This window comes from Asterias rubens, chromosome 11, assembly GCF_902459465.1.
Source record: "Asterias rubens chromosome 11, eAstRub1.3, whole genome shotgun sequence".
NCBI classification, from domain to species: domain Eukaryota; kingdom Metazoa; phylum Echinodermata; class Asteroidea; order Forcipulatida; family Asteriidae; genus Asterias; species Asterias rubens.
The window spans coordinates 17,475,283-17,502,552 of record NC_047072.1 but is presented as its reverse complement, the minus strand read 5'-3'; the positions used below and the strand labels follow the sequence as shown (position 1 = coordinate 17,502,552).

The 27,270-nt window shown below is 40.2% G+C and overlaps 2 protein-coding genes across 4 annotated transcripts; both read left to right on the top strand.

The window, feature by feature from the left end:
* The first annotated feature begins 1,053 nt into the window (after positions 1 to 1,053).
* Positions 1,054 to 14,572, top strand: LOC117296327 (tubulin alpha-1 chain-like). Of its 3 annotated transcripts, XM_033779191.1 has the most exons (5): positions 1,054 to 1,155; positions 7,903 to 8,125; positions 8,818 to 8,966; positions 9,370 to 9,926; positions 13,814 to 14,572. In XM_033779191.1, exons 1-5 carry the CDS (start codon positions 1,153 to 1,155, stop codon positions 14,235 to 14,237), a joined length of 1,356 nt encoding a protein of 451 aa, XP_033635082.1. In that variant the 5' UTR covers positions 1,054 to 1,152; the 3' UTR covers positions 14,238 to 14,572. The 3 variants fall into 3 exon arrangements, with proteins under 3 accessions (XP_033635082.1, XP_033635083.1, XP_033635081.1); XM_033779192.1 differs by lacking the exon at positions 9,370 to 9,926 and having other exon boundaries at positions 13,257 to 14,572; XM_033779190.1 differs by lacking the exon at positions 13,814 to 14,572 and having other exon boundaries at positions 9,370 to 10,355.
* Positions 14,573 to 18,379: 3,807 nt separating this feature from the next.
* Positions 18,380 to 22,789, top strand: LOC117296329 (tubulin alpha-2/alpha-4 chain-like). Its single transcript, XM_033779193.1, has 4 exons — positions 18,380 to 18,570; positions 19,064 to 19,280; positions 19,386 to 19,534; positions 20,080 to 22,789. The coding sequence occupies exons 1-4, from the start codon at positions 18,568 to 18,570 to the stop codon at positions 21,064 to 21,066; spliced, it is 1,356 nt and encodes a 451-aa protein (XP_033635084.1). The 5' UTR covers positions 18,380 to 18,567; the 3' UTR covers positions 21,067 to 22,789.
* The last annotated feature ends 4,481 nt before the right edge of the window (positions 22,790 to 27,270 follow it).

Below are 27,270 nucleotides of genomic sequence, written 5' to 3'. Positions count from 1 at the left end.
TACGAGTAGAGCTCTCATCAGCTTCGGAGAGAGTGAGGCCTGATATAACCTTCTCTTTGGTAATAGCTACTTACCACTAATTAATTAAAACAAATAAATAAACTATATGAAGGCCAAACCTGTTTGTAATTGCATTTTGTGACTCGCTGTCAGAAAATGTCAATTGCTTAGGAGTTATGGAAACAAGTGGCAAAGGGGTTCCGAGCAAGTTATTTTTTTATTAAAATAAAATTCGTCGAATATAATATTTCAATACAGGGTGGCACAATGATAAGAACAAAACAAAACTAATGATGACAGCAATTGTCACCCAGTTGATCAGCATGTTTTAAATGATGTGGTACACCAAAAATGGAGTGAAACACACGGGACGAAAATAAAGTGCAACTATACACATTTTGTCTCTGAGATAATGGTTTAGTTTCATGAAGGCAAACCATGGTGTATCTACTGCTTTGTTCTCAAAACCTCGACGACCAAAATGAGCTCAAATTTTCACAGGTTTGTTATTTTATGCATAGGCCAATGTTGAGATACACCAACTGTGAAGACTAGTCTTTGACAATTACCAGTAGTGTCCATAGTTGATGTTGTAATAATAGAAACAAGTCATTTTGTTGTAGATATTCGGATGCAGTTGAGTAGTTAGGTTTAAATGCTCGTCAAAATTTGGTTTTCTTTTAAGTTGCACCAACCTGCTCAATGAGTTCCCGGACATCTTGTTTGGATTAATGAACAAAATCAATTTGAACCAAAGATGCAATATTTTGTACACAAGTAATACAATATAATTGACTTGATGGCTAAATCGATCGTACAGTCATAAAACAATATTCATAATGTATTTAACCGCATTTCTCCCGAAACCCACTAGTGACACTAGCAGACAACAGTGCCTGATACCATGGCAACATAATGCCATCTTTTCACAATATGGCGCGCAAGGTTGGTCGACTAATCAGCGGCGAGCACAGCGACGTGAGCAGACGACACTTGTTTCGTTATAATAAAGCCATCTTTGAGCCGAGTAGCGCACATCGTCTTGCGCCGTCATTACAAACGGACCGAAAAAGAGTATTCCTGCTCGCCAGCTGAACAGAAAGCATATTTTCTCCCTGAATAATTTCTGTAAACTAACAAGAAACAGTCAATATGGTAAGTTGAATTCTCTTCAGTTATTTTTTATTTTAGGAAAGACTAGAAACAGGAATAATGTGTAGTAGTTTTATTTCACTGGTGGTTATTTTAAAAGGCAAGCAATAACCCGCATTTGTATCGTTAAATCATGGCAAACGGCGACTACCCGCCGGAAAGCTTAAAGATATTAGTTGATTAAAGTTAATTGTTGGGGGAAGACAGAAAATTTGATCACCAATTTGTATGATTTGTGGAAACACCAGGTTGTGTATCTACTTGCTAGGTAGATTTTGTTCTTTCGAGACCTCGTCTTTGCTGGGAATTACACGCAGGGCACGAAGGTCATTGCCTCCGTTGCTTCCATTGCCCTGGTCTTGCCATTGGTGCCCCCGCTTCAAACTCTTTCCAATGACTTTAAGATTTTCCAATGGAAGTGCCCTTTGCAAAATGAAAATGGCATTGCCCTTTGAAAGAAAAAACTCGAGGCCTGGTATTACTTCTCGGTGCTGAAAAGAACTTTCCTGCTTTTCAACTACTACCTGGACGGAAGGTAGAAAATCGGACAGGACTAATATTTTCGCTTTAGTGGATCGAGGGAACTTCTCGTTATTAGGTCTTAATTTGGTTTCAATGTTTCGACTAGTTTGCTCTGGTCATTCACTGTTGGTAATTTAAAAATGCTAAGGGCAGCCAATAAATAAACCCGCATTTTTATCGTCCAATCTTGGAAATGGCGACTACAAGCCGGCAGTCTGTGAAGATTATAGTTGATTAAAATTTCGTTTCAGTTATTACCATTATTTTGCTTTATGATGGTAAGCTCTTTGTTTACGCGTCGTTGATGCGTGTACGTGTTTTAAACAAAATTTAGGTAAATAACAAAAACCTTCACTTTCTTAGCATCTGACAGTATTAAATTATTCAATAGACTTAGAATAAACTCGGATTAGGTTTTTATTGATCAAACTAACTAAGAACCAAGCTTCCGATGGAAAGAAAGCAAGGTCGGGAGATTGTTTTTTTTTCGTATACAGAGAACATCAGAATATATATTTTGATAATTAGTAATTGTCCTTTTAGTCTGATGGAATTTGAACCTAAGGCTTTTGCTTTGCTAAATGCAGATGTCTTACCACTATAATAGATCACTGAGTTATATAGCCAGCCCCAGGTGGCTAGAGGTAGTTCGAGACCCAAAATGAAACAAATGTTGCCAGCGTGCTTTAACCTCCTAATTTCACGAAAATGCTTCGAAGATTTTTTTTTTATTTATTATTTTGTATGCAAGTTCAACCCAAACCAAACCAGGCTAATATAACCACTCTTGGTAAAGTGCTACAAGAAGGAAATAATTTAGATATTCATGTTAAAAAGTCTATAATGTAGGATGGAGAAAAACATGCACCAGGCAATGGTATTATATATTGCTTTATAAATTTTAACGTTCATAACACACAAAATATTCAAACATGCGACGATTTCACGCTGTAATATTTAATTTAAAACCTAATTTGAGTATGAAAATAATTTTTTATCTGAAAAAAAATTACACCATTTCTCCCTATATCACACTAAATTAGCTTCAATTATGTTATCTTTGAGGTTTTGCATTAACATATCTTGCCGTCCGTTATCATACAAAATATCTTTCCAAAGAATAAGTGGATATTTTTAGATTTGTTTATCTTATTTCTATCTAGTTTTTCTATCAGACTGATGACGTCAGGTTTTTATTAGCGGGTTGGGGTTATTGCCAGGCTATTCATATGCTAATTAGTTATTATAAACGGCAGAGCAGAATTTAATATCATCTGACCAAATGTGCCGTCATATTTTTTCAAGATTAAAGTTGCGACGATGTGTGTCATTTAATAAAAAAAAAAAATTCACACGCCGTGAGATATTTGTTTAATGGACTTTTTGATTGATGAATGAATCAACAAAGGAACATTATACAATTATTTCTGATGAACAAAATAGGTCATCCATACAGCGAAGAAAGGAATGAAAGTCAATAATAAAAATAACTTAAATGCACTGAACACTATGGTAATTGCTCAAAAAATAAAAAAAATGGTGACGAGCAATGTAGAGTTGATGACTGTATAGAACGTTGTGAGAAAGTAAAATAGGTTTTTAGAAAAAGACACTTTTCAAAGACTTCAAGCCTGAAGTCTTTTAGGGTACATACGTTAATTTGTGCAAAGGTGTTTTTCTGTTATTATTCTCTTGAACATCGATGACCAATTGAGTCAAAATGTTCACAGGTTTGTTATTTTATGCATATGTTTGAATACACCAAGTGAGAATAGAGGTCTTTGACAATTTACTTACAGACAGTGGACACTATTGGGTAGTTGTCAAAGACCAGTCTTCCAACTTGGTGTATCTAAACATATGCATAGAATAACAAACCTCTGAACATTTGAGCTCAATTGGTCGTCGAAAATGCGAGATATGAATGAAAAAAGAAAAAAAAAACTTGTCACACCAAGTTGTGTGCTTTCAGATGCTTGATTTCGAGACCTCAAATTCTAAACTTGAGGTCTCGAAATCAAATTCATGGAAAACTACTTTCTCGAAAACTACGTCACTTCATTGGGAGTCGTTTCTCACAATGTTTTTTATTATCAACCTCTCCCCATTACTCTTTTCCGAGTACGGTTTTATGCTAATAATTATTTGAGTAATTACCAACAGTGTCCACTGCCTTCAAGGACTGATACATAGTGCCTTAAAGGCAGTGGACACTATTGGTAATTACTCAATAATTATAAGCATAAACCTTTCTTGGTGACGAGTAATGGGGAGAGGTTGATGGTATAAAACATTGTGAGAAACGGCACCCTCTGAAGTGCCATAGTTTTCGAGAAAGAAGTAATTTTCCACGAATTTGATTTCGAGACCTCAAGTTTAGAACTTGAGGTCTCGAAATCAACTATATAAACGCACACAAGTTCGTGTGACAAGGGTATTTTTTTTTCTTTCATTATTTTCTCGCAAGTTCGATGACCGATTGAGCTCAAATTTTCACAGGTTTGTTATTTTATGCATAATTTGAGATACACCAGCTGTGAAGGCTAGTCTTTGACAATTACCAATAGTGTCTACTGCCTTTTATTTAGAAACATTTATACTTAGTATGTAGTCTGGAAATATCTATTTGAATTTGATCCAGCTAATTTTGCATCAAATGGTAATAATAACCTAATACCTCTTCTCAAATGTCTGCCTCAACATAAATATTTAGTACCCTTTTAAATATTTATTCTAAATGGATGGTTGATCTTGGTAATCACTCCTTACTAGTCTATAACCGTAAACACTAACTTGCTGTTGATAATGAAACACTATGTATGCCAACACAATTAGACTGGTGTCATATCAAAACACTAACACCGTATGGTGTTAATTTTGAACCCCTCTTGGTGTTTAGATGTAACAACAGCAACACCAACGGTGTAAATTTTAACACGGTCCTCCATTCTGTGGAGGCATTCACAAGTTAATTTAAGGGTAACACGCAGGGAGTACTAATGTTAAAAATAGTTATCATCCTAGGTGAGGATATTGACTTTTTGCTTTATCCTTCGCATGATTGTCAAAATCGATGTCTTCAGACATAGCCCCCCCCCCGGTTGTCTGAAGTGTAAAGATCGAGACACAAATTGCCTCGAAATTGTTGTTTCCTCTAAAGGTTATTGTTCTCATGCTAATTCGTAAAGTAACTACGATCCACCATTTTGTGGAGTCCGCAAATTTGGTATTCCAAAATAAGGGACCATGTTAGCAAACGTGTAAAAGTAAAAACACAAAATAAGTGAGGCAACAGCAATTTTGAGGCAGCTACCACATCAGCAAGAAAATAACGACAAAGCAAGGATTTCGATTACACCATCTCGAAATGAGTTGGGGTGGTTCTGAAAAGAAACGTTGGTTTCAACTGTAGCCCTATATAGGACTCTTCCTCTGTACGCAGATATTGTAGTATAATACGAAAGTGTAAGTCCACCAGGGCTAGTTTCAACTGTAGAAACCTATCAGAACCACCCATGCCAACTCAATTAGAGATTTACATGGTGTTACCGCAGACAGCTATCGTATGTCCACCATGCAAAGTTTCAAATCCTAACAAGACAAACAACTACAAAAACAACAGCCAAAGAGAAACGTAGTAAGTAATATTATGATTTTTATATTTAAACAGATGACTTCGGCGACCGGCCTTTTTTTTTTTTAAGAAAACCTTAAAATTAGACAACTCGCCTACGTATTCATTATTGCTAATTGCTGTTTTCTAAAATAACAGTTTCAAATTTCCACGAAGTTGAGAAATATCATAATTCTAGGCCTAGATCGAATATCGAGAACTATTAATATACATGTTTACTATTATCAATAGCATGACGCATAACCATCATTTGTTTTTGTAATCATGTGTCATGTATACTTCAAATTACTCACAGAACACCGAAACAAAGAGAAATTTCTTTACAATAGTAATAATTTGTATAAGCGATGAAGCGTGTAGTAATTATGGCTAAAGGTTATATGAACAAAGGCAAACCTTCTGTCTAGGCTGCTGCGTAATGGATGTTGTAAATATATACACTGCATGTAGATTTAATTAATTTATGCACATCATTAGACCAGACGCTCATTACGCTCTACTCCCCCCCCCCCTTCAGCCACCAACCCCCTCCCATTTAGTTCCAGACGGTCGAAGTTAACCTTCATTTTTTTTTTAGATCCACTGTGATCATTTTGGTATATTAAAGGCCTATAGACACTTCTTGTGATTGTCAAAGACCGGGGCCCAATTTCATAGAGCCACTAAGCACACAAAGTTTGCTTAGCATAAAATTTCTGCCTTTGTTGATATTTACCAACCATTTTTCCATGTATTTTTGCATATTTCCATGTATTTTTGTAAATGGTTAATTTTTAGTGTATTTGTATATATAACATAATATTTTTAGACACGCAAAACCGAAACGAATTTCACTGTACTAATATTTGTTTTTTTACAAGTGACAATAAAACATTATTCTATTTTATTCTATCCTGTTTTTTTTATTATTATAGCCTGTTAATGGTATTTAGCTGTTGTTTGCTTATCCTGAAAATCACGTGAACATTTGGTTGGTAATCATCAACGCAAACATTTTATGCCAAGCAAATTTTTGTGCTTTCTGCTTACCGTAAGCAAAGAATCGGAGGTTACGGAAACAGGGATTTCCGTGCTTAGCTTACGTCAAGCGTATTTCACGAGTTAGCTGCGAAGTTTGACTTCTGTGCTTGCGTTACTCTACATCTGTGTTCTACGCTTACACAGCTAGCGCAGAAATTCGGCGCTTGCACGTAAGCGGAGAATGGTGATCGTAAGCGCAGAATTCGTCGGTAAGCAGAGTCATGAAATTGGGCCAAGTATTCTCACTTCGTGTATTCCAACATCATGCATTACATAACAAACCTGTGAAAACTTTGTCTTATTTGAAGTCATCGAAGTTGCCAACGATTATTGAATGACAAAAATACCATTGTTTCTATAAATTTGTGTGCTTTCGTAAACCTTATAAAAAGGCTTTAGCTGAAGTATTTTACCATGTGAAATGTTGAGTGAGAAATTACTTCTTTCTCAAAAACTGCGTTTTTTTCATTCAGAGGGAGCCGTTTCTCAGAATATATCAACAGCTCCCCATTACTCGTTACCGAAGTAATTTTGTATGCCGTCAATTATTTTGAGTAATTACCAATATAGTGTCTACAAAACATGGTGCCTGTAACCTCAGGCTAACTCAACCGTGGTAAATTTGCTATATTAAGGCCACACATGACACGAAGCCTTTGGTGTATAATTTCATTTTTGGCATACATTACAGCACGACTGGAGCTGTAATAAGCGACGATATACTACAGAGGCATCGCTAGTGCGTGGAGTGGCACACCAATTAGCTCACCAATTAGTCAATTACGGTGAATAATTAGGTGGGCGGCTTCTTTTGATAGTACGTGACACGAACAACAAGTAGAGTGATTTTGTATACAAAAATATTACAATTCTTTGAATCTTATCCGAGGACTGAGCATACAGTGCCAAGGGTGAAACCAAAGTGAGTGATTCTACGAAGGTTTAAATGTCAACTCCAATGCTTTCAAAACAATACAACTCTTTGAATCTCACCCGAGTTGTCCTTCGGATGGGACGTTAAGCCGTTGGTCCCATGTGTTATGTAACGCGTGTAAAAGAACCAAGTGCACTCGTCGTGAAGCATTACATGGTGCTATCAGAATTAGGTCTCATAACTCAAACGTAGTCCCACATCTGACAGAGAAATACTGTATGTTAAAGTGACAGGAGCGTCACTGGGTGACGGACATGTGCGCTATACAAAAAGCCACAATTATTATTATTATTATTATTATTGTTATTATTATTATTATTATTATTATTATTATTATTATTATTATTATTATTATTATTATTATTATTATTATTATTATTATTATTATTATTATTATTATTATTATTATTATTATTATTGTTATTATTATTATTATTATTATTATTATTATTATTATTATTATTATTATTATTATTATTATTATTATTATTATTATTATTATTATTGCCAGCACACACGTCGGTGTACATGGGTGAAACCAAGTGAATAATTCTACGAAGGTTACAATTTCAACTCCATTCTTTCAAACCATTTTCGTATGTTTTTGAACAAGTTTGTTTCTAACTTTACTTTCTTCTAGCGTGAATGTATCTCAGTCCATGTCGGCCAGGCCGGAGTCCAGATGGGCAATGCCTGCTGGGAGTTGTACTGCCTGGAGCACGGCATCCAGCCTGATGGTCAGATGCCAAGTGACAAGACCATCGGAGGTGGAGACGACTCCTTCAACACCTTCTTTGCCGAGACCGGCTCAGGCAAGCACGTCCCTCGTGCCGTCTTCATCGACCTAGAACCCTCGGTTGTTGGTTAGTAGATTGTTTTTTTTGGTTGTCATTTTGGAGGTAGTGCTTTCTGCTCTACCAGCTAGGCTTCTGATAGATGGTACCCAAGTCTTCAACCGCATGCAGTGGGGGGTAACCCTGTTTCAACCCCAGGAGTAGGGGGCAACGGCCCCTGGACAAAATAGTTGATTTTAGCCCACACCTTGAAGTGGCCTTCGGGCCTTGTGTGCCTGGCGACTTGCAAACAAAAAGGATCCCTTTGTCAAAAAATACATAGCTGTTCCGAGTTTTTTCCCCTTCGATTAGCCTCTTAAAAGCTTTAAAGTTACTAGTGGACACTACTCGAAATAAATGTTAGCATACAAACTTACTTGGTAACAAGCAATGGAGAGCTGTTGAATTTGTTTTTTTAACGGCTCCCTCTGAAATAATTAAAAGTAGTTTTTTTGAGAAAGAGGTACATGTTTTGCTCAAATAATAAAAAACGAAAGTTGTGCAACAATGTTTTTTTTTTCATTCAGTATTCTCTTGCAACTTATATATCCAACAGAGCCCAAATTTTCACAGGTTTGTTAATGTTGGGAAACACCAAGTGAGAATACTGGTCTTTGACAATTACCAAACGGGCACAGTGCCTTTAACACTCAAGACGGGAAAGGGTTTTTATTAAAAAACGACACAATTTTAACACATTTTGTTTGACAATTTATTTACAGACGAGGTCCGAACTGGAACCTACCGCTCGCTCTTCCACCCTGAGCAGCTGATCACAGGCAAAGAGGATGCCGCCAACAACTACGCCAGAGGTCACTACACCGTCGGCAAGGAGTGGATTGATGTAGTAATGGATCGCCTTAGGAAACTTGTAAGTTTGGTTTTAAACTCTGTAGAATTAAGGTTATGGAACTTATGCATTGACCTCACCGAAAATACTCGGTACGCGCGCGTTATGAGTGGAATGAGGTGCGTGCTGTTCTACCTAGCGATCAGGTTTGATCGCTAGCTAGACCAGCATGCACCTCATTCGCAAAAGGTTGACATCATCACGGCGCCATCTTAATTGAGAAAGTATGACGAAATAATGGAAAACGCACGTCGTGTACGCGTCCTTTGACCTCTAGCAGAGGGCACCCTTTTCAAATGACGTCATTTGCGTATTAAGGTCATCCCTGGAATCGAAACCGCTGAGCTTTGAGGAAAGATTAATGTGAAAGTGTACAACACTGTATGTTAATCTGGCGTACTTTGTATCTATTTGGTCTTAATAGGCTGACCAGTGCACCGGTCTTCAGGGTTTCCTCATCTTCCACAGCTTCGGTGGTGGTACCGGCTCTGGCTTCACATCTCTGTTGATGGAGCGTCTGGCTGTTGACTACGGCAAGAAGTCCAAGCTGGAGTTTGCCATCTACCCTGCTCCACAGATCTCCACAGCTGTAGTAGAGCCTTACAACTCTATCCTCACCACTCACACCACCCTTGAGCATTCCGACTGTGCCTTCATGGTCGACAACGAGGCCATCTACGACATCTGTCGTCGCAACCTCGACATCGAGAGACCGACCTACACCAACCTCAACCGTCTTATTGGTCAGATCGTGTCCTCCGTCACTGCTTCACTTCGCTTTGACGGTGCTCTCAACGTTGACTTGACAGAGTTCCAGACCAACTTGGTGCCCTACCCACGTATTCACTTTCCTCTTGCCACCTACGCCCCAGTCATCTCTGCTGAGAAGGCCTACCATGAGCAGCTGAGTATAGCAGAGATCACAACTGCCTGCTTCGAGCCCGCCAACCAGATGGTGAAGTGCGATCCCCGTCACGGCAAGTACATGGCCTGCTGCCTCCTATACCGTGGTGATGTCGTCCCTAAAGATGTCAACTCTGCCATCGCAACCATCAAGACCAAGCGTACCATCCAGTTCGTCGACTGGTGTCCAACTGGCTTCAAGGTGGGCATCAACTACCAGCCTCCTACCGTGGTACCCGGTGGTGATCTGGCCAAGGTGCAGCGTGCCGTCTGCATGCTAAGCAACACCACCGCCATCGCTGAGGCCTGGGCTCGTCTGGATCACAAGTTTGATCTGATGTACGCCAAGCGTGCCTTCGTCCACTGGTACGTAGGAGAGGGTATGGAGGAGGGTGAGTTCTCTGAGGCTCGTGAGGATCTGGCTGCCCTGGAGAAGGACTACGAAGAGGTTGGAATCGACTCTGCTGAAGAAGGGGCAGAGGGAGATGGAGAGGACGAATACTAAAAGTCAACAGCCGAATCTAACCGAACAAAACAGCCTTGAAATCAAGCAACAACAACAACAAAAACAACAACATCAATAACAACAACAGCAGCAAGAGCAGCAACAGCAACAACAACAAACAACAAACAAAAAACAAAAACAACAATCCACAAACAACAAACAACAAACAACAAACAACAAGCAGCAAGAAACAAACACCAAAAAAACAAACAACAACAACAACAAACAACAACAAAATACAACAGCAAACAACAACAACAGCAACAATTCGACGGTCCTGGAAGAGTTTCATGCAATCACTGCTTGTACAATATAACTGCTATTATAGTTGTACAGGGTATGAACTGGCTAATGATTCGCGTTTCTTGTACTTGTCTATAATTTTTTACTAATTTCTAAATGTAAATGTGTTATGGTAACATTCTTGTTTTAACATCTTTTTTCTTTTTGCTCGAACCGAGGAGTCAGATTCTGGAAGGTTTTGTTGTGAAGTAAAAAATATGACAATTGACTTCGCTTGATCTACTCCTGAGTTCGCCAACAACGTTGTCTTGAGAAAACTGTAAACACCATTCATAACCAATCTCAAAGAAATACTTTTTTTTCTGAAGCTTCTGAATCAGCTTATCTTATTTTTAGATGGTTGCATGGTTGTGTGAAGTGTACATTCATTCCAATCCTTAAGCTTACAAGAATTATACCACAAGGTGAAGCCACGTCGTTCGTTTTGGGAATATTGTATTTATTAGAATTACTCTTTAACAAGCAATGAATAAAAACAAGATGGTACATCCTTAGTAATTAGAAGATCAAGAGCACATTCATTCCAATTCTATACTATTAAGTAACATACCATAACAGGGGTGGTACATTTGGCTTTTGAGAGTTCATTTTTTCCCTCCAATTTCTAGTTTTTAGAAACACTTCATAAAGGGATGATACACAAGTGATAGTGAAAGAGTACATTCCCTTCAAGCCTCTAGAACTTAGCAAGAAACGTCTTAATGAAAAAGAACAAAATGTTTATGTGGTAGATTACACTCGCACACCCCTTTCAAAATAAAAAAGCACAGTCTGTGTGTTAATACCACTGAATATGTTTATTATACAACACTGTTTCTATACCCTTTATATTCACGATAATTATTACTTTTCAAGTGTGCACAACTATTAGCAAGTCACCTCGTTTCAAATAACAAAGGAGCATTTTAAATCGAGATAACTATTTACCCAGTTTAGTATTCCGAAGCTTTTATTTATCCACAAAGTCTCAAACTTTAGGCTGACTGTGGCTGAATATTTCAAATCAAATATCTTTGTTTTTAAAAGTGAACAATTTGTATGTGTAATATTGAGGCTTTTCATTGACAGTGAAGACAATAAATTTATGAAGAAAAAAATCGGAAAAAATGTTTTTGATCTCCGAAAGGAAGCATTTTGTTTATTCTCAACGTTTCGACTGCCGTGCTTGTGGTCTTCATCAGTAAATGGATAACGATTTCAGATGGATTGGTTCATCACGGGTTGTTAATGACCGAACAAGTTATTGGCTGCAGCCGCGAAAACGTACCCAGGGAGTTTAAGCGAGCGGCGAGCCAGGAAAATGGCGCGGCGAAATCGGTCAACCCTGGAAACGAGGTTGTGATAATTGCTATTTTTGTTACAGGAAGAAATCAGGGGTCGATTTCACAAAGAGTAAGGACTAGCCTTAACTTAAGACTAACAAAAAACTTAAGGCAAGTCATAATTGCGAACGAGTTACTCGTCCTGACTCGAGATAAGACTAGTCTTAACTCTTTGTGACATCCACCCCTAGGCCCAATTTCATAGAGCTGCTTAAGCACAAAAAGTAGCTAAAAACAGCAAAACATTATGCTTATCAGATTAAGGTTATCAGTCAAAGTACCAAAATAACAATTTGTGACTGGTATCCTGCTCAATTCTGCTAAGCAGGAATGAAGTGTTAAGCAAAATGTTCTGCTTAAGCAGATCTATGATATTGTTTCCTGGCTATGTTCTCATGTAGCAGGTTCAGTTTAGCTGTATCGTTGGGTGCTTTCGATTAGCTTCCCCGGGTCGACCCCGGTCTGCCACGTTACATTCCAGGGGCTCACCCGGGTCAGCCCCAAGTGCCCTGCTTGTGGAACGGGTCAAGGGGCTGGCCCGGGGTGCATGACGTCACTACGAAAGGGCAAATGATCGTTCGTTTAGCTCTTGTGAGGGGCTCACCCGAGTGAGCACCGCGGGGTCGACCCAGGGAAGCTATTTGAATGCACCCATTATTATTGGCAAAAATGTCTAATAAGGAAACAAAAAATGTCTAAAAAGTGAAACTGTACCTCGCAAGTCCGTAAAGAAACATGCATTAAAGGCACTGAACACTATTGGTATACTCAAAATATTATTGACATACAAATATTACTTTGTAATAGCTGTTGATAGTACAAACCATTGTAAGAAACGACTCCCTCTGAAGTAACGTAGTTTTTGAGAAAGAAGTAATTTCTCACTAAAATTTTTGAATTTGATTTCGAGACCATAGAATTTGATTTTGAGGTCCCGAAATCAGGCATCTGAAAGCACACAACATGTGCGACAAGGGTGGTTTTTTCTGTTATGATTCTTTTGCAACTTCGATGACCAATTGAGATCAAACTCAGATATGTTATTTTATGCATTTGTTGGGATATACCAAGTGGGAGTACTGGTCTTTGACAATTTACCAAAGGTGTCTAGAGCCTTTCAGGCACCGTCGAACTTTTTAAAGTGTACTTATCTGACGGGGCCTTAGCCGAAGCCTCAGCCCAAGTCGTGGTTTCGAAAAGACTAAGCTTTGAGGAAATTTTAGTTTACAACACTGGATATTAATATGGTCTACTTTGTATCTATTTTGGTCTTAACAGGCTGACCAGTGCACCGGTCTTCAGGGTTTCCTCATATTTCACAGCTTCGGTGGTGGTACCGGCTCTGGCTTCACATCTCTGTTGATGGAGCGTCTGGCCGTCGACTACGGCAAGAAGTCCAAGCTGGAGTTTGCCATCTACCCCGCCCCACAGATCTCCACAGCTGTAGTAGAGCCTTATAACTCAGTGCTGACCACTCACACCACCCTTGAGCACTCCGACTGTGCCTTCATGGTCGACAACGAGGCGATCTACGACATCTGCCATCGTAACCTTGACATCGAGAGACCGACCTACACTAACCTTAACCGTCTCATTGGTCAGATCGTGTCCTCCGTCACTGCTTCACTTCGCTTTGATGGTGCCCTCAACGTCGACCTGACAGAATTCCAGACCAACTTGGTGCCCTACCCACGTATTCACTTTCCTCTTGCCACCTACGCACCTGTCATCTCTGCTGAGAAGGCCTACCATGAACAGCAGACCGTTGCTTCGCTCACCAAAGGCTGTTTCTTGCCTGCAAACCAGATGGTGAAGTGTGATCCCCGTCACGGCAAGTACATGGCTTGCTGCCTCCTGTACCGTGGTGATGTCGTCCCCAAGGATGTCAACGCTGCCATCGCATCCATCAAGACCATGCGTACCATCCAGTTCGTTGACTGGTGTCCAACTGGCTTCAAGGTGGGCATCAACTACCAGCCACCTACAGTGGTGCCTGGTGGTGATCTGGCCAAGGTGCAACGTGCCGTCTGCATGCTGAGCAACACCACCGCCATCGCCGAAGCTTGGGCTCGTCTGGATCACAAGTTTGATCTGATGTACGCCAAGCGTGCCTTCGTCCACTGGTACGTAGGGGAGGGTATGGAGGAGGGTGAGTTCTCTGAGGCTCGTGAGGATCTGGCTGCCCTGGAGAAGGACTACGAGGAGGTCGGAATCGACTCTGTCGATGACGAGGGAGAGGACGAAGGAGAGGAATATTAAACACATCTTAAGAGGAACAACGACAATTAGACAGTCCTGGAAGAGGTTCATGCAATAATTACATTTATAATATAACCGATATTTATACAGGGTATAAACTGGCTTATGCTATTTTTCTTTTCTATACTTTTTACTAAAATGCTTAATGTAAATGTGGTTGTAACATTCGAACATTTTTCCCCCCTCTTTTCTCGTTTTTTCTTCTTCTTATTCCAACCTATTTGTTCCCTCCAACGAGAAGTCAGATATTCCGTTTTTGTCACGTGAAAGAAAAACAATATGACAATATTAAAGACACTGGACACTATTGGTAATTGTCAAAGACCACTCTTCTCATTTGGTGTATCTCAACATTTGCAGACAAAAACAAACATGTGAAAATTTGAGCTCAATTGATCGTCGAAGTTGCGAGATAACAATGAAAGAAAAAAAAAACCTTGTCACACAAAGTTGTGTGCTTTCGGATGCTTGATTTCGAGACCTCAAAATCTAAATCTGAGGTCTCGAAATCAAATTCGTCGAAAATTAATGTTCCTCGAAAACAACGTCACTTCAGAGTGAGCCAATGATCACAATGTTTTGTACTTTCAATCTCTCCCCATTACTCGTTACCAAGTAAGGTTATATGACATTAATTATTATGAGTAATAGGAGACTTTCCAACGCTAGGTGGCAGCAGACATACCGGGTAAATTTCCATTGTTTACGTAGTTCTGAACATGCGCATAATTCTGAGAACAATGGATTTACCCGGTAAGTCTGCTGCCCTCTATCGTCCCGGAAAGTCTCCCATTACCAGTAGTGTCCGCTGCCTTTAAAGTAGGATTTGAAACTTTGCATGGTGGAATGACGATATGGAAAGGTTTGCGGAAACACCAATATGACAATTATTGTCTTCACCCTCCTCCTCGGTTGCCAACATCATTGACTTGTGAGACAAAAAAGGAAGGAAAAAAGGATGGTGCATCAAAATTGTCCTTAATTTTCTGGACAGATAATCTTCAAAGGCACTGGACACTATTGGTAATTACTCAAAATATTTGTTAATATTACCATAAAAACCTACTTGGTAACGAGCAATGGAGAGCTGTTGATAGTATAACATATTGTGAGAAACGGCTCTCTATGAACTAATGTAGTTTTTGACAAAGAAGTAATTTCTCACTAAAGTATTTGAGTCTGAGTTCGAAACCTCAGGTGAGGTCTCGAATTCAGTCATCTGAAAGGACAAGGGTGTTTTCTATAAAGGAACACGTTGCCTTGGATCGGTCGAGTTGGTCTTTGAAAAGCGTATGTAACCGCTTGTTATAAAATACATATGGTTTAAAAGATGTTTAAAAAGTAGAATACAATAATCTGCACACATTTGCCTCGAAATTGCGTGGCTTTCCTTTTATTTTGCGAACTAACACGGTCGGCCATTTATGGGAGTCAAACATTTGATTCCCATAAATGGCCAACCGTGTTTGTCGACGAGGTAAAAGGAAAACCACGCAATTTCGAGTAATACTTGTGTGGATCATTATATTTTACTTTTAAAATATCTTTCTAATCATATGCATTCTATACGGTTACGTACGCTTTTCAAAGACCAACTCGACCAATCCAAGGCAACGTGTTCCTTTAATTATTCTCTCGCAACTAATTCGACGACCAATTGAGTCCACATTTTTACAGGCTTGTTATTTCATGCTTAATGTTGGGATACACCAAGTGAGAACACTGGTTTTTGACAATTGTTTTTTAAATGAATGGTTGACTATTTGAAGAGTACATTCATTCCAAATGTTTATGTGTTGTCATTGTTCATAATGGTGACTTTTCCTGAATGGTTCAAAGCTGAATCTTGCTAAAAATCGTTCATGCAATAAAGAGCTTGGAACAAATAAAGTAGTAAAATTCAAACTAATGGTGTTTCCTATTAAACTACTATAAGGCTGGTTTATTTGGTGTGTCGTGGTCAACAGGTTAACAGAGGAATGGGCTGAAGCTCTTAATAGCCCAATGTCATAGAACCTAGCACAAAACCTTGCTAAGCAAAGACAATCTTGCTTAGAAGAAACAGGTCACCAACACACATTTCATTTACGGTTTGTAATATTGCCACGGGGGCCCAACTTCATGGCTCTGCTTACCGCCGAATTCTGCGCTTACGATCGTGATTCCCCGCTAACGTGCAAGCGCCGAATTTCTGCGCTAGCCTTGTAAGCGTAGAAAGCCTAGTAACGTGAAGTACGCACGCGCAGAAGCCAAAATTCGCCGCTAACCCGTGAAATACGTTTGCCGTAAGCACAGAATTCCCTGCTTCCGTAAGCGCCGATTCTTTGCTTACGGTAAGCAGAGCCATGAAATTGGGCCCAGATGTTTACTCATTCATGTTTAACGGAAATTTATTGAGCAGCATTTTCTGAAAAACAGCTTTATGAAAGTGTACCCTCTTGGGCCCTGGGCGATATTTCCATCTGAACTCAAATCATATTCAAGACAAGTGAATCTTAACCCCTCCCCTCCCCCAGTACAAGGGGGGGGGGCGCCCGGAACCTTGGGGACAGAGTCTCCTGCCACCGGACCACAGGTATTTCCCCAGAGATTCTGTTCCCATGTTGGAAAGTCGCCAAGGGATGAAGGAAGAGGATACAAGAGGGCGCTATCAGAAGTAGTTTGTACACAGTCTGCCGTATGGGGGGGGGGTGCTGATCTCCTGCCACCACGAAACAAAGTTATGCTACTTCTGCATTCAAAACCGTATTTCAAGACTACACCCTCTTACGAGCTGCGTCGCAACGATTAAAACACAACTAATGCCTTGGAGGCAGACTAGTCTGAATTGAATCAACGAAGAAAGCGGTTTCTCACGGTAGCTTTAAAGGGAGATCGCACATAAACAAATGTTATATTCGGACATAGTTCACGTACGGTTTGGGGCCCAAATAGTCATGTAAATATTAACCTAAATATTCAAGGTTTTGGTCGTGTCTCGAATTACGTGAATAATGTTGCGATACGGTGCATTGTTTGCGTACATGTTTATGTTCGATGTCCCTTTAATAAACCGTTACCAACTCTTGAAAAAGGATCATGGGTTTTATCCAAACAGCAAAAGGTTGATAGATTTGAAGGCAGTGTGCACCTTTAATCGAAACTTTTACTTTATATTTTGTAGTTTTACTCCGAAAAAATGAGAGCAGTTTGCTAACAACAAATTCACACCCTCAGATTGTAGTCATGTCTCACCCCCGGTTGTAGGAGTCACTTTCACGAACAAAATCAGTCTGACCCAAAAGTTAAACGAGAGGTGCGGCTTTCACTCTGGTCAGTCAACCGTCAAACGCAGCCGAGGCTCCCATCGTGTCGGGGGCGTATGACACGGTCCCCTAGCAATAACACCGAGAAGAATGCCTTGCTGTTTGTGCAGTCGTCTGAATCTTGCCTCTGGAATTTGGTTGAATTATAGATAATTATGGTTTGAGGTTCACTACCTTTGGGGAAAGGAATTTTACCAGATATTTGTAGTTGTGGGTGTGAAAATTTAATTTCCCATTGTTATGGACAATGGAACAGCTTCGTCATATGAAAAAACTCGAATTTTTCGTTAGACAGAAAGTCAACGGCTGTTTCATCAATTAATAGCAAACTGTTTGAACGAAGGCTAATTAATTGTTAATTAGAAGCCCTCTGCGTTGGCTACCGGTGGCGCATACTCCATATGAGTTGAGTTTGGATAATGGAACCCCTTTGTAAAATGAAGGAACTGTGCGTTTTTATACTGGTATGACTAGTTTTTCTTCTTTTCAAACATATTTAATTGTCATTTTCCCAATTTATTTCCTTGATTCTGTAAAAGTAAATTTTAAATTGATTTTGAAAAGCAGCCATTTTCGTTTTTTAACCTTAATCTTCACTGCACGTACCACCACAAATGTACTGCCGAAAAATTACGAGCGACAATCATATACAAATAGTTGTTTTGTACTGTGTTGGAAATGTTCAATACAATAATCTACCCAATGTTAAAGCTATGCGACTGGCGACCTTGAATGGAACACAAAACAGCCGTTTACTCAAATGCCCTTGGTCTTCAAATCTCACTTGCATTATTGTGATAATGACAGATCACAATTCAGTCAGATTTCATACTCGGGGTGATTTGCTTTGAATTTGGAGAGAGGTATTTTCCAGTTCCGTTTTGACGGATCGTCAGCAGCCACTGCTCTTGTGGGAAGCGTGAATCGAGAGCGTTTCCACGGGGGAATTAGCCGCCACTCCTCCCACGAACTCAAGCTGGAATTTCCGCTTTGTTCACAAGACTGCATAACCCTAGACAGGAACAATGGTATGTATATTAAATAGAATTGTAAATCTAGGGATGTTTCAAATACTGTATTGCAAAGTTTATATAATTGAACACTTTTGGGATAAGGGATATTTTTTCTCTCACAAATTCAACTAAATAATATGTATTTAACATACTTATTAATGTCATTGACGATGACTATAGTGCAAACTGTACGTTGTCTCGAAGACTTTATACAGAATTAATTAAGATGGTGGACCCTTTAATGGATTTGTTGATTTCAATGCATAGGGCCCAAGAAATAAGTTTGTTATTTTTTTCTTCCCCCTGTTCTTCCTCTTCCAGAATAATTTTGATTTAACAATGTAGATTTTAACCCAACAATGTTTGATATCAAGTATAACTCAAGAATGTATTAAAAAGCAAACTTTAAAGATGGTGTACTATGTAAAATCGATTTTGTATTTATAATTGTGTTACCTTAAAATTAATGTTTGTTCAAATTTACACATTTTTATTATTTTTTTTTTAGCGTGAAGCCATATCCATTCACATCGGCCAGGCCGGTGTCCAGATGGGCAATGCCTGCTGGGAGCTGTACTGCCTGGAGCACGGCATCGAACCAGACGGGGTCATACCAAACCGGCCCGAGGGAACCAGCGCCACCTTTCAGACTTTCTTCAGCGAGACCGGGGGAAGGAAGTTCGTTCCACGTGTAGTCTTTGTGGATCTTGAACCATCAGTTATAGGTAAAGAAATGTTACATGAGCTGTCATTTAATAAAAAAAAATAAAACAATGGGGAAGGCTTTTATAATGTCTAAACTCATGTTTGTGATTAATGAATATTTACAGATGAGGTTCGAACTGGCAAGTACCGCCAGCTCTTCCACCCTGAGCAGCTGATCACAGGCAAAGAGGATGCCGCCAACAACTACGCCAGAGGTCACTACACCGTCGGCAAGGAGCACATTGACCTCGTCTTGGACAGAATCCGTAAACTGGTGAGTGTCCAGAACCCATTATTTCATGAACCTGCTTACCGCAGAACTCTGCTCTAAAAAAAAAGCCCTGCAAATAAGTGATCTAGGTCACCGGTGTTGTCAGCAACATAAGTTGGGTTTGTATCCCGGTCAAGACACTTGTGCCCTTGAGCAAGGCAATTAACAACAATATTGCTTCGTAAAACAGTTGACTCCATCAGCCTAGCTCATAATTATGTATACATCCTTGCATTCCGTGAAGGGGGTAACCCTGTTAAACCCCCAGGAGTAGGCCTAGGTGACAAATGTGCCCCTGGTGCCAGTTGATTTGAGTCGATAGCCCAAATGTAGCCCTCTCCTTGAACTGGCTGTCCAGGGCCTGGCGATGTCAGGCGATCTCATAAGAAATATATTTTAAAATAAAAAAATGCGAACTCATGTATCAAAGCGTCTAACATATGCTGTCACAATCACCTCAGTTCAGGAACTGTTGTTCCAAACATAACAAGTTCAGTGCCAAAGTATACCAGTGTACTGATCTGAAATTTATTTGTTGATTTCCACAGGCTGAGAACTGCCAGGGTCTTCAAGGTTTTCTTGTCTTTCGGAGTTTCGGGGGAGGCACTGGTTCCGGTTTCTCGTCCCTCTTGATGGAACGTCTTTTGACTGAATACGGTAGTAAGTCCAAGCTGGAGTTTGCCATCTACCCTGCTCCCCAGATCTCCACAGCTGTCGTAGAGCCTTACAATGCTATCCTGACCACACACACTACACTGGAACACACAGACTGTGCCTTCATGGTCGACAACGAAGCCATCTACGACATCTGCCGTCGCAACCTCGACATCCAGAGGCCTACTTACTCGAATCTGAACCGACTCATCGCCCAGGTTGTGTCCTCCATCACGGCATCTCTGCGCTTCGAGGGGTCTTTGAACATTGACCTGATTGAGTTTCAGACTAACTTGGTGCCCTACCCCCGCATCCACTTCCCTCTTGCCTCCTACGCACCAGTCGTCTCTGCTGAGAAGGCCTACCATGAACAGATGACGGTTGCTGAGATCACCAATGCCTGCTTCGAACCGGCCAACCAGATGGTGAAGTGTGACCCTCGCAAGGGTAAATACATGGCCTGCTGCATGATGTACCGCGGTGATGTCGTGTCGAAAGACATCATGGCGGCCATCGCAACCATCAAGACCAAGCGTACGATCCAGTTCGTCGAGTGGTGCCCAACTGGCTTCAAGGTGGGCATCAACTACCAACCGTCTACTGCAGTGCCAGGTGGTGATCTGGCCAAGGTGCAGCGTGCCGTCTGCATGCTGAGCAACACCACCGCCATCGCTGAGGCCTGGGCTCGTCTGAATCAAAAGTTTGATCTGATGTACTCCAAGCGTGCCTTCGTCCACTGGTACGTTGGGGAAGGGATGGAAGAAAGTGAATTTTACGAGGCTCGGTACGATCTTGCAACTCTAGAGAAGGACTACGAAGAAGTCGTCAGTGACTTTACTAATGGAGACGTTGAAGATGAGGAATCGCTAGAGGAATACTGACACATCGTGTTTGTACAAAAACACTTTAAAGGGGCACTCTCGTTCTGATCACGGCGAGGTTGTGGCCAGACGTTGAACTCTGAACTTACACTCAGTTACCTGTGCCAATTTATTGAATCTCTTATTGTTTTACTATCTCCCCCCCCCCCCAATTTCAACTCGTATTGGTCTTTCTGCTTTCTTTTGACAATTAAAGGGTCGATTTACTTTTTCAAAGGGTTTATGTACTTTTTAAAGGGTTCATGTATTTTTTTTTCCAACAGGAAACACAATGTTCACGGATTTACGTTGAGCTTGCACGGCGGTTTGGGGATGGTGGAGGGCTTCCCTTGGTGGAGGGCTTCCCTTGGAATGGTGCTTGCTGGGGTGGTGTGGTTTTTGGGCGACGGGTGAAGCAATGTCGCGCCGTTAATTTTCGTTTCAGTTTTGGCGTGATGGGGCGTATTGGCCAGTTATGGTGTGTTATGGTATAATACCATGGCTGGTTGATGGTTTCTTTGCATGCTAAAATAATTTTCATCTCACTGGGACGAAGATTGCTTTGTTACTTGTTTTGCTCATTTCTCAGGGGCTGCAGCGCCTCAGTAGGTGGTATTTCGGGGGGAGGCTTTCTACTGTAATTGTCTTCAGACCCTGTAGGTTTGGTGTGAATCTGTGGACATTTTTAAAAAAGTACCTGAATCCTTTAAGAGCCTTAGTTTTATTGTGGTATGTTTTATACGGTAGTTCTTGTGTATATATTGTTTGTGTAATTGCTTTTTACTTGCCATCTTTTGTTATAATTGTTACTGCAATTTTAGAGTGTTTTATGTATAGTATATAAATGTGTACTGTTTATGATCTAGGTCTGGGAGGGCACATCTTTTTGATGAAAGTTTTTTGACGTTTACCCTTCCCTGCTTGTTTTATTGTTTGTCCGAAGAATTAAAAAAAAATAAATAACATAAATAAGCACAAAACTTTGCTTATAGCTTTAAATGGTTTCCTTGATAAAAAAAAGACTACCAGCCAAATTTATATCTAACTTGAATAACACCTTGTTTGGGTTTTTACAGAAATTCTTGTCTCGTCTTGCTTGTTTGAATTACAGTGTCAACTTGTTTGTTCACACAGTCCCAGTAACAAAACATTTTGGGACATTAATTTGTGACTTCGTCTCATTCTCATTAAAGTGGCCGAGTCCAGCAACATGTTACCATTGCAAATGTGGTTTCATTTTAAAGAGGAACACTTCAGCTTTGCATTGATAATATAACATATACAAAGAGAGTAATAAATAATAAAAAATGGTAGCCTACGGCGTAGGGTCCGGGCCCGTTTAAGGGCTCCGGATTTTTTTTTTTTGCATTATTATAGATGCTATGTTAGTGCAATGAAATGCCAATTAGACGCATGATTGATGAAGGAAAAAAAAAAAAGAAAAAAAAAAACCATCAAATTTTGAGCTGTAGAATTTGGGGCTTGTGGATTTAGGCAATACTTTTATTTTAAGTGCAGTATCAGTTCAAGAAATGAATTAATTACACCAGGAATGGCCCGTTGCCTCCCCCTAACCAATATCCACCCTTGAACATAATTAATGACTCGACTCCCAAGATGGTGGGAATGGTAAACGCAAACTGTATAATCGTTAATTTGGTTGTATTTAGGGAAGAGACACGCTTGGTAATTACTCGAAACAAATATTAACTTTCAAACTGACTTGGTAACGAGCATTGGAGAGCTGTTGATAGTATAACACATTGTGGGAAACGACTCCCTCTAAAGTAAAAAAAAAACATAGTTTTTGAGAAAGAGGTAATTTCTCACTAAAATATTAAAAGACTTCTAGCAACAAGTCTTTTATTCCTATCTGAAAGCACACAAATTCGTCCAACAAAGGTGTTTTTTCTTTCATCATTTTCTCGCAACTTTTATGACCGATTGAGCCCAAATTTTCACAGGCTTGTTATTTTATGCTTATGATGGGATACACTAAGTGAGAACACTGGTCTTTGACAGTTACCAAACGTGTTACAGTGCATTTAAGTAAAACTATTTTCTTTGAGGAAAACATAAAATTAGCTGTTGTAAATAATCTGAAATGACTCTATTATTTGTAAGTAAAGATATTTTCTTTGAATGAAGAAAAATACAAAAGAACCTTTGAGATTGCCCGCAAGGAGTATCTTTCTGCCATTAGAGAGGTTTCGCAGAGTCGCGGATACGAATTACGCATACAGATATCGAACCGTACGCGTTCGCGCATCAAGCGAGCTGTGTAGTTTTGTTTCGCAAAATTCTGACGATTACCCTCAACTTGAGGCTCAAGAGGGCGCTGTTAACCAAATGGCTGCACCCATGGACAATCGCCATTTTTCTTTTTCTGAAGCATGGTGGTTGTTAACAAATGTCCAACTACATCCATATATGATACCTCTAGATATGGGGAAAACCTGGTACAAACAAACAATCCGCTACAAAAACATGAACAAAAATATACTCGTTGTTTACTTACGTGTATGACGACAGATTCCCGTTTTGAGCGACTATTCTAACTTGTGTACAATGGTCATACGTCACATGGACCTCAAAAAGTGATGACGTTAAGACGTATCCGTCACGTAAGAGTATCGGTGACTCTGCGAAACCTCTCTACCGAGAAAATGACGCTGAGCCATCTTAAACACAGGTCACTCACAGTTCACTTAGCCTTTGTAAGGGGGCTTTTGAAAAGAAATACCAATAGGGATTCGAACCCATGGTCCGGTTATGTGTGTAAGTAGAATGGTCTAGTTATAAAGAACACCGTTATATAACACCAATAGGTTGCCCTACACATCAACAAGAAAAGAGAAAGAAACTGAGAACGGGTGGTGACTGTATAATGTCTTAGCATGAAAGACTTCTTGTTATGCAAATAAGGAGATCTTGGCACGGCTTTCGAAGCCCCGTCGTTGTGGCCGATTCAGCGCGGCATTACTGGACGTGTCGCGCTGGAGGATGGCCGTATCTCTCAGCTTACCTTAGGGAATTGGACGTCGCGTTTTTCCTGATGAACTTTACTTGCAACCTTGTCGAAATTGTTGCGTTTTCTGATGAACTTTACTTGTCGAAAAATTTGTCGAAATTCTCACCAGAGTAGTCATGTGCATTCAGAACTATGTTGTCAAAACTGTTTAAAATGGTGATATTCTAAACAGCGTGGTCATTTTGAAGTACGAGGCGTACAACAGCACACACGAATTTGCACGATGTGTTTTTGTTGTCACATGGCTGAATGTTTTTACTAAAAACTGCAGTGTTCAACACATACTTCACTGTTGAGCACTTCACTGCATACTTTTATAGTGAAATTCCTCGAAGTTCTCTAGTTCCGACTTTTTAATGCAAAATGAACTTCGGTGTTTGAGCCCGGGTAGCTGTAGAGAGCTTCCCTTGAGTCGCCGTGGAATGGGGCGTGAACCTCCATGGCCGAAGCCGAATGAACACATCGAGCCATCGACAAAAACAAGGTAGGCCTAAGGCTCTGTGACATAATTGTTTTCGTCTATAAAATAAATTTAGTTCAACAAATAAGTTGCATGGACACTATAACCATGTGGATGGGGGGTCTCGTGTTCAATGGTGAATGGGTGGGGGGGGGGGGGCAGGGGCAGAGCAGAATGGTTAATTCCACAGATGCACAAACTGTGTTAAAACACAAACGAAGGCCAGCAAATTTATGTTAAGTTTTCCTTGTCCAATTTGTCTTCTTAAAACTTTTTTATTTGTTTTCTTTTCTTGTATGTTTGTTTTTCATTTAAATTTAAATAAACACACCAAAGAGATACATGACACCTTAAAAAACGGAGAAGGCTTACAATTGAAATTTGTTCCCTGGTTTTAACCAGTTCTCTGGCGCATTAGAAATATTTTCACTCCCTTTAAAAACTTGGTTTTCTCTTGAAAATGTAAACGAGAGAAGCGTTACTGCAGTAACGCTTCCCAGGTTTTGTATTTCCTACTAGGGATCTTCCTGCTAGGACTTATTCGTTCCATATTTTCGACGGTATCTCGGAACTGTTATCAGCTTTTGAAATGAACTGAAATAAATCTATATCTATGGTATTAAAACAATCTAATATCAAAGGTATACTTTGTCTTGTGTTCGCTGAATTGTGCAGTTTTTTTCTTTGACTGCAGCATTGGGAAGACCGAGCGCGAGACGGGCACGACTTGAGGCAGACCCAGCAGCCAGTAGCCAGTAGCCAGTAGCCAGTAGCCAGTAGCCAGTAGCCAGTAGCCAGTAGCCAGTAGCCAGTAGCCAGTAGCCAGTAGCCAGTAGCCAGTAGCCAGTAGCCAGTAGCCAGTAGCCGGTAGCCAGTTGCCGGCAGGCGGCAGGCGGCAGGCGGCAGGCGGCAGGCGGCAGGCGGCAGGCGGCAGGCGGCAGGCGGCAGGCGGCAGGCGGCAGGCGGCAGGCGGCAGGCCGCAGGCGGCAGGCGGCAGGCGGCAGGCGGCAGGCGGCAGGCGGCAGCCAACATACACCAGCCACCAGCCATCAAGCCAAGCTTCAAGTGACGTCGTTGGGTCTGTTTTGTGAGAGGCAAGAAGAGGGAGTTCATCATGGGACAGGTACACAAAACTTAAAATGAGTCCTATACTGTTGGACTTTTAAGGTCGCTAGGTGGCAGCAGACTCAAAAGGTAAATCCATTGTTCTTAGTTGTGTGCCCGCATGCTCAGAACTAAGTTAACAATGGAAATTTACCTGGAAAGTCTGCTGCCACCAAGCGTTTCAAAGTCTGCCATTTGTTTGTTAATTTGAATTGCTGGAATGTTTGAACTTTGTCATAGTATCTTTTCCAAATTCGCTTACGACCACATCTGCTGGTTGTATTTTACTTACTCTAAATGAGTGAAGCAATTATTTGAATAGACCCAGCAGAATGATTGGTAGCCCCCTTCATTGTTAAGATTGCATATTATTATCTTTTACCCATATCAACTTGTTGAGACTAAAAACTTTCGTTATCAAGGCTTCTCTTCTCATTTAACTTGAAACTAATGAAACTTTAATTAAATATTAAGGAACCTACCCCCCCCCCTCCCAGAAAAAAAACCACTTAAATCCTGAATTTTTCTTACTGCTACTTCATTGACAATGTTGTACTTATACTGGCAATGACATAAATGTGCATGGCACCTTGATGATGGCTTTGTAGCCAGTCAATTATTTCAAGGGTATTAACATATTTTTTATCCCAATACTATTCCACTCCTGGAATAAGCTTTCTGTTTCAGTGTGATGTCACTTAGTACTAGTAGTCATGTTTCTTTGTTTAAGAGAAACAACATTGAGAGTGATGAGAGTAGAGTGACAAAACATTTTACGTTATCGTTTTTCCCTTGTAACCATGTTAGCTGTTAATTAACTGATTATTCGTATCCGTGTTTTTGTTGTTGTCCTTTTTCCCGTTATATCTGTTTTGTACCCATTATTGTCTTTGACATAAGGCTTCACCTGCTTATCAGGGTTTGCCTCCATTCCAATAATTAGGCTTATGTTATTACTGGATTGTTTTGTAAACAAGTGAAATAGAAATGAAAAATTAATGTTTCCGAGTTAAATTGATTTCGAGGGAACTAATTCCGAGAAACGGTAAAATTTGTTTTCGTTAAAATAATTGACCAAGGTGAACATTATGAAATTTAGATAGGCCTAGGTAGTTTAGTGACTGCAAGCCACTTGGTGGTATCCTAGTCTAGTTCTCCGAGTCCCTGCTCACTGAGACACATTTGAGCTTGTAGCTAACTATATGCTATATGGAGGAACGGGCATCGGAGCTTCCAGCTCAAATTTGTGTCAGTATAATATTTTTCTGGAAATATAATTAGCTGTTGCAAACAACTTACCAACCAAAAGGACCTAGGTTATGAATGAAAAAAATATTAATATTTAGTATAATATTCTGAGGCAAGGAAATAATTCTAACTTTATTTTCTTTGTTTAGGTGCTCCTATCTTTGTGCCGACGAGTCTCACGAGACAGTGCACAGATGGGAGTTTATCTATGGATATGTGGTTTGTGGACGTAACTTTGGAGTCCTCGCTGGAGTCAACGCCGGATTCAGGTAAGGAAAACTTGGCACCATCCGACCTCCACGTTTTGTTGGCAATTCTTTTTTTATGAAAGCTGCCCTTTATCCTTAAAAGCCTTAATTGCTTTTTACCTCTAAAAGGGCAG

Bases quoted from the DNA above. Each gene is read 5' to 3' on its own strand.
- LOC117296329 (XM_033779193.1), top strand. The intron at 19,281-19,385 runs GTAAAGAAATGT...GAATATTTACAG, and splicing joins TCTTGAACCATCAGTTATAG to ATGAGGTTCGAACTGGCAAG. The intron at 19,535-20,079 runs GTGAGTGTCCAG...TGATTTCCACAG, and splicing joins TGGACAGAATCCGTAAACTG to GCTGAGAACTGCCAGGGTCT.
- LOC117296327 (XM_033779190.1), top strand. The intron at 8,126-8,817 runs GTTAGTAGATTG...ATTTATTTACAG, and splicing joins CCTAGAACCCTCGGTTGTTG to ACGAGGTCCGAACTGGAACC. The intron at 8,967-9,369 runs GTAAGTTTGGTT...TGGTCTTAATAG, and splicing joins TGGATCGCCTTAGGAAACTT to GCTGACCAGTGCACCGGTCT.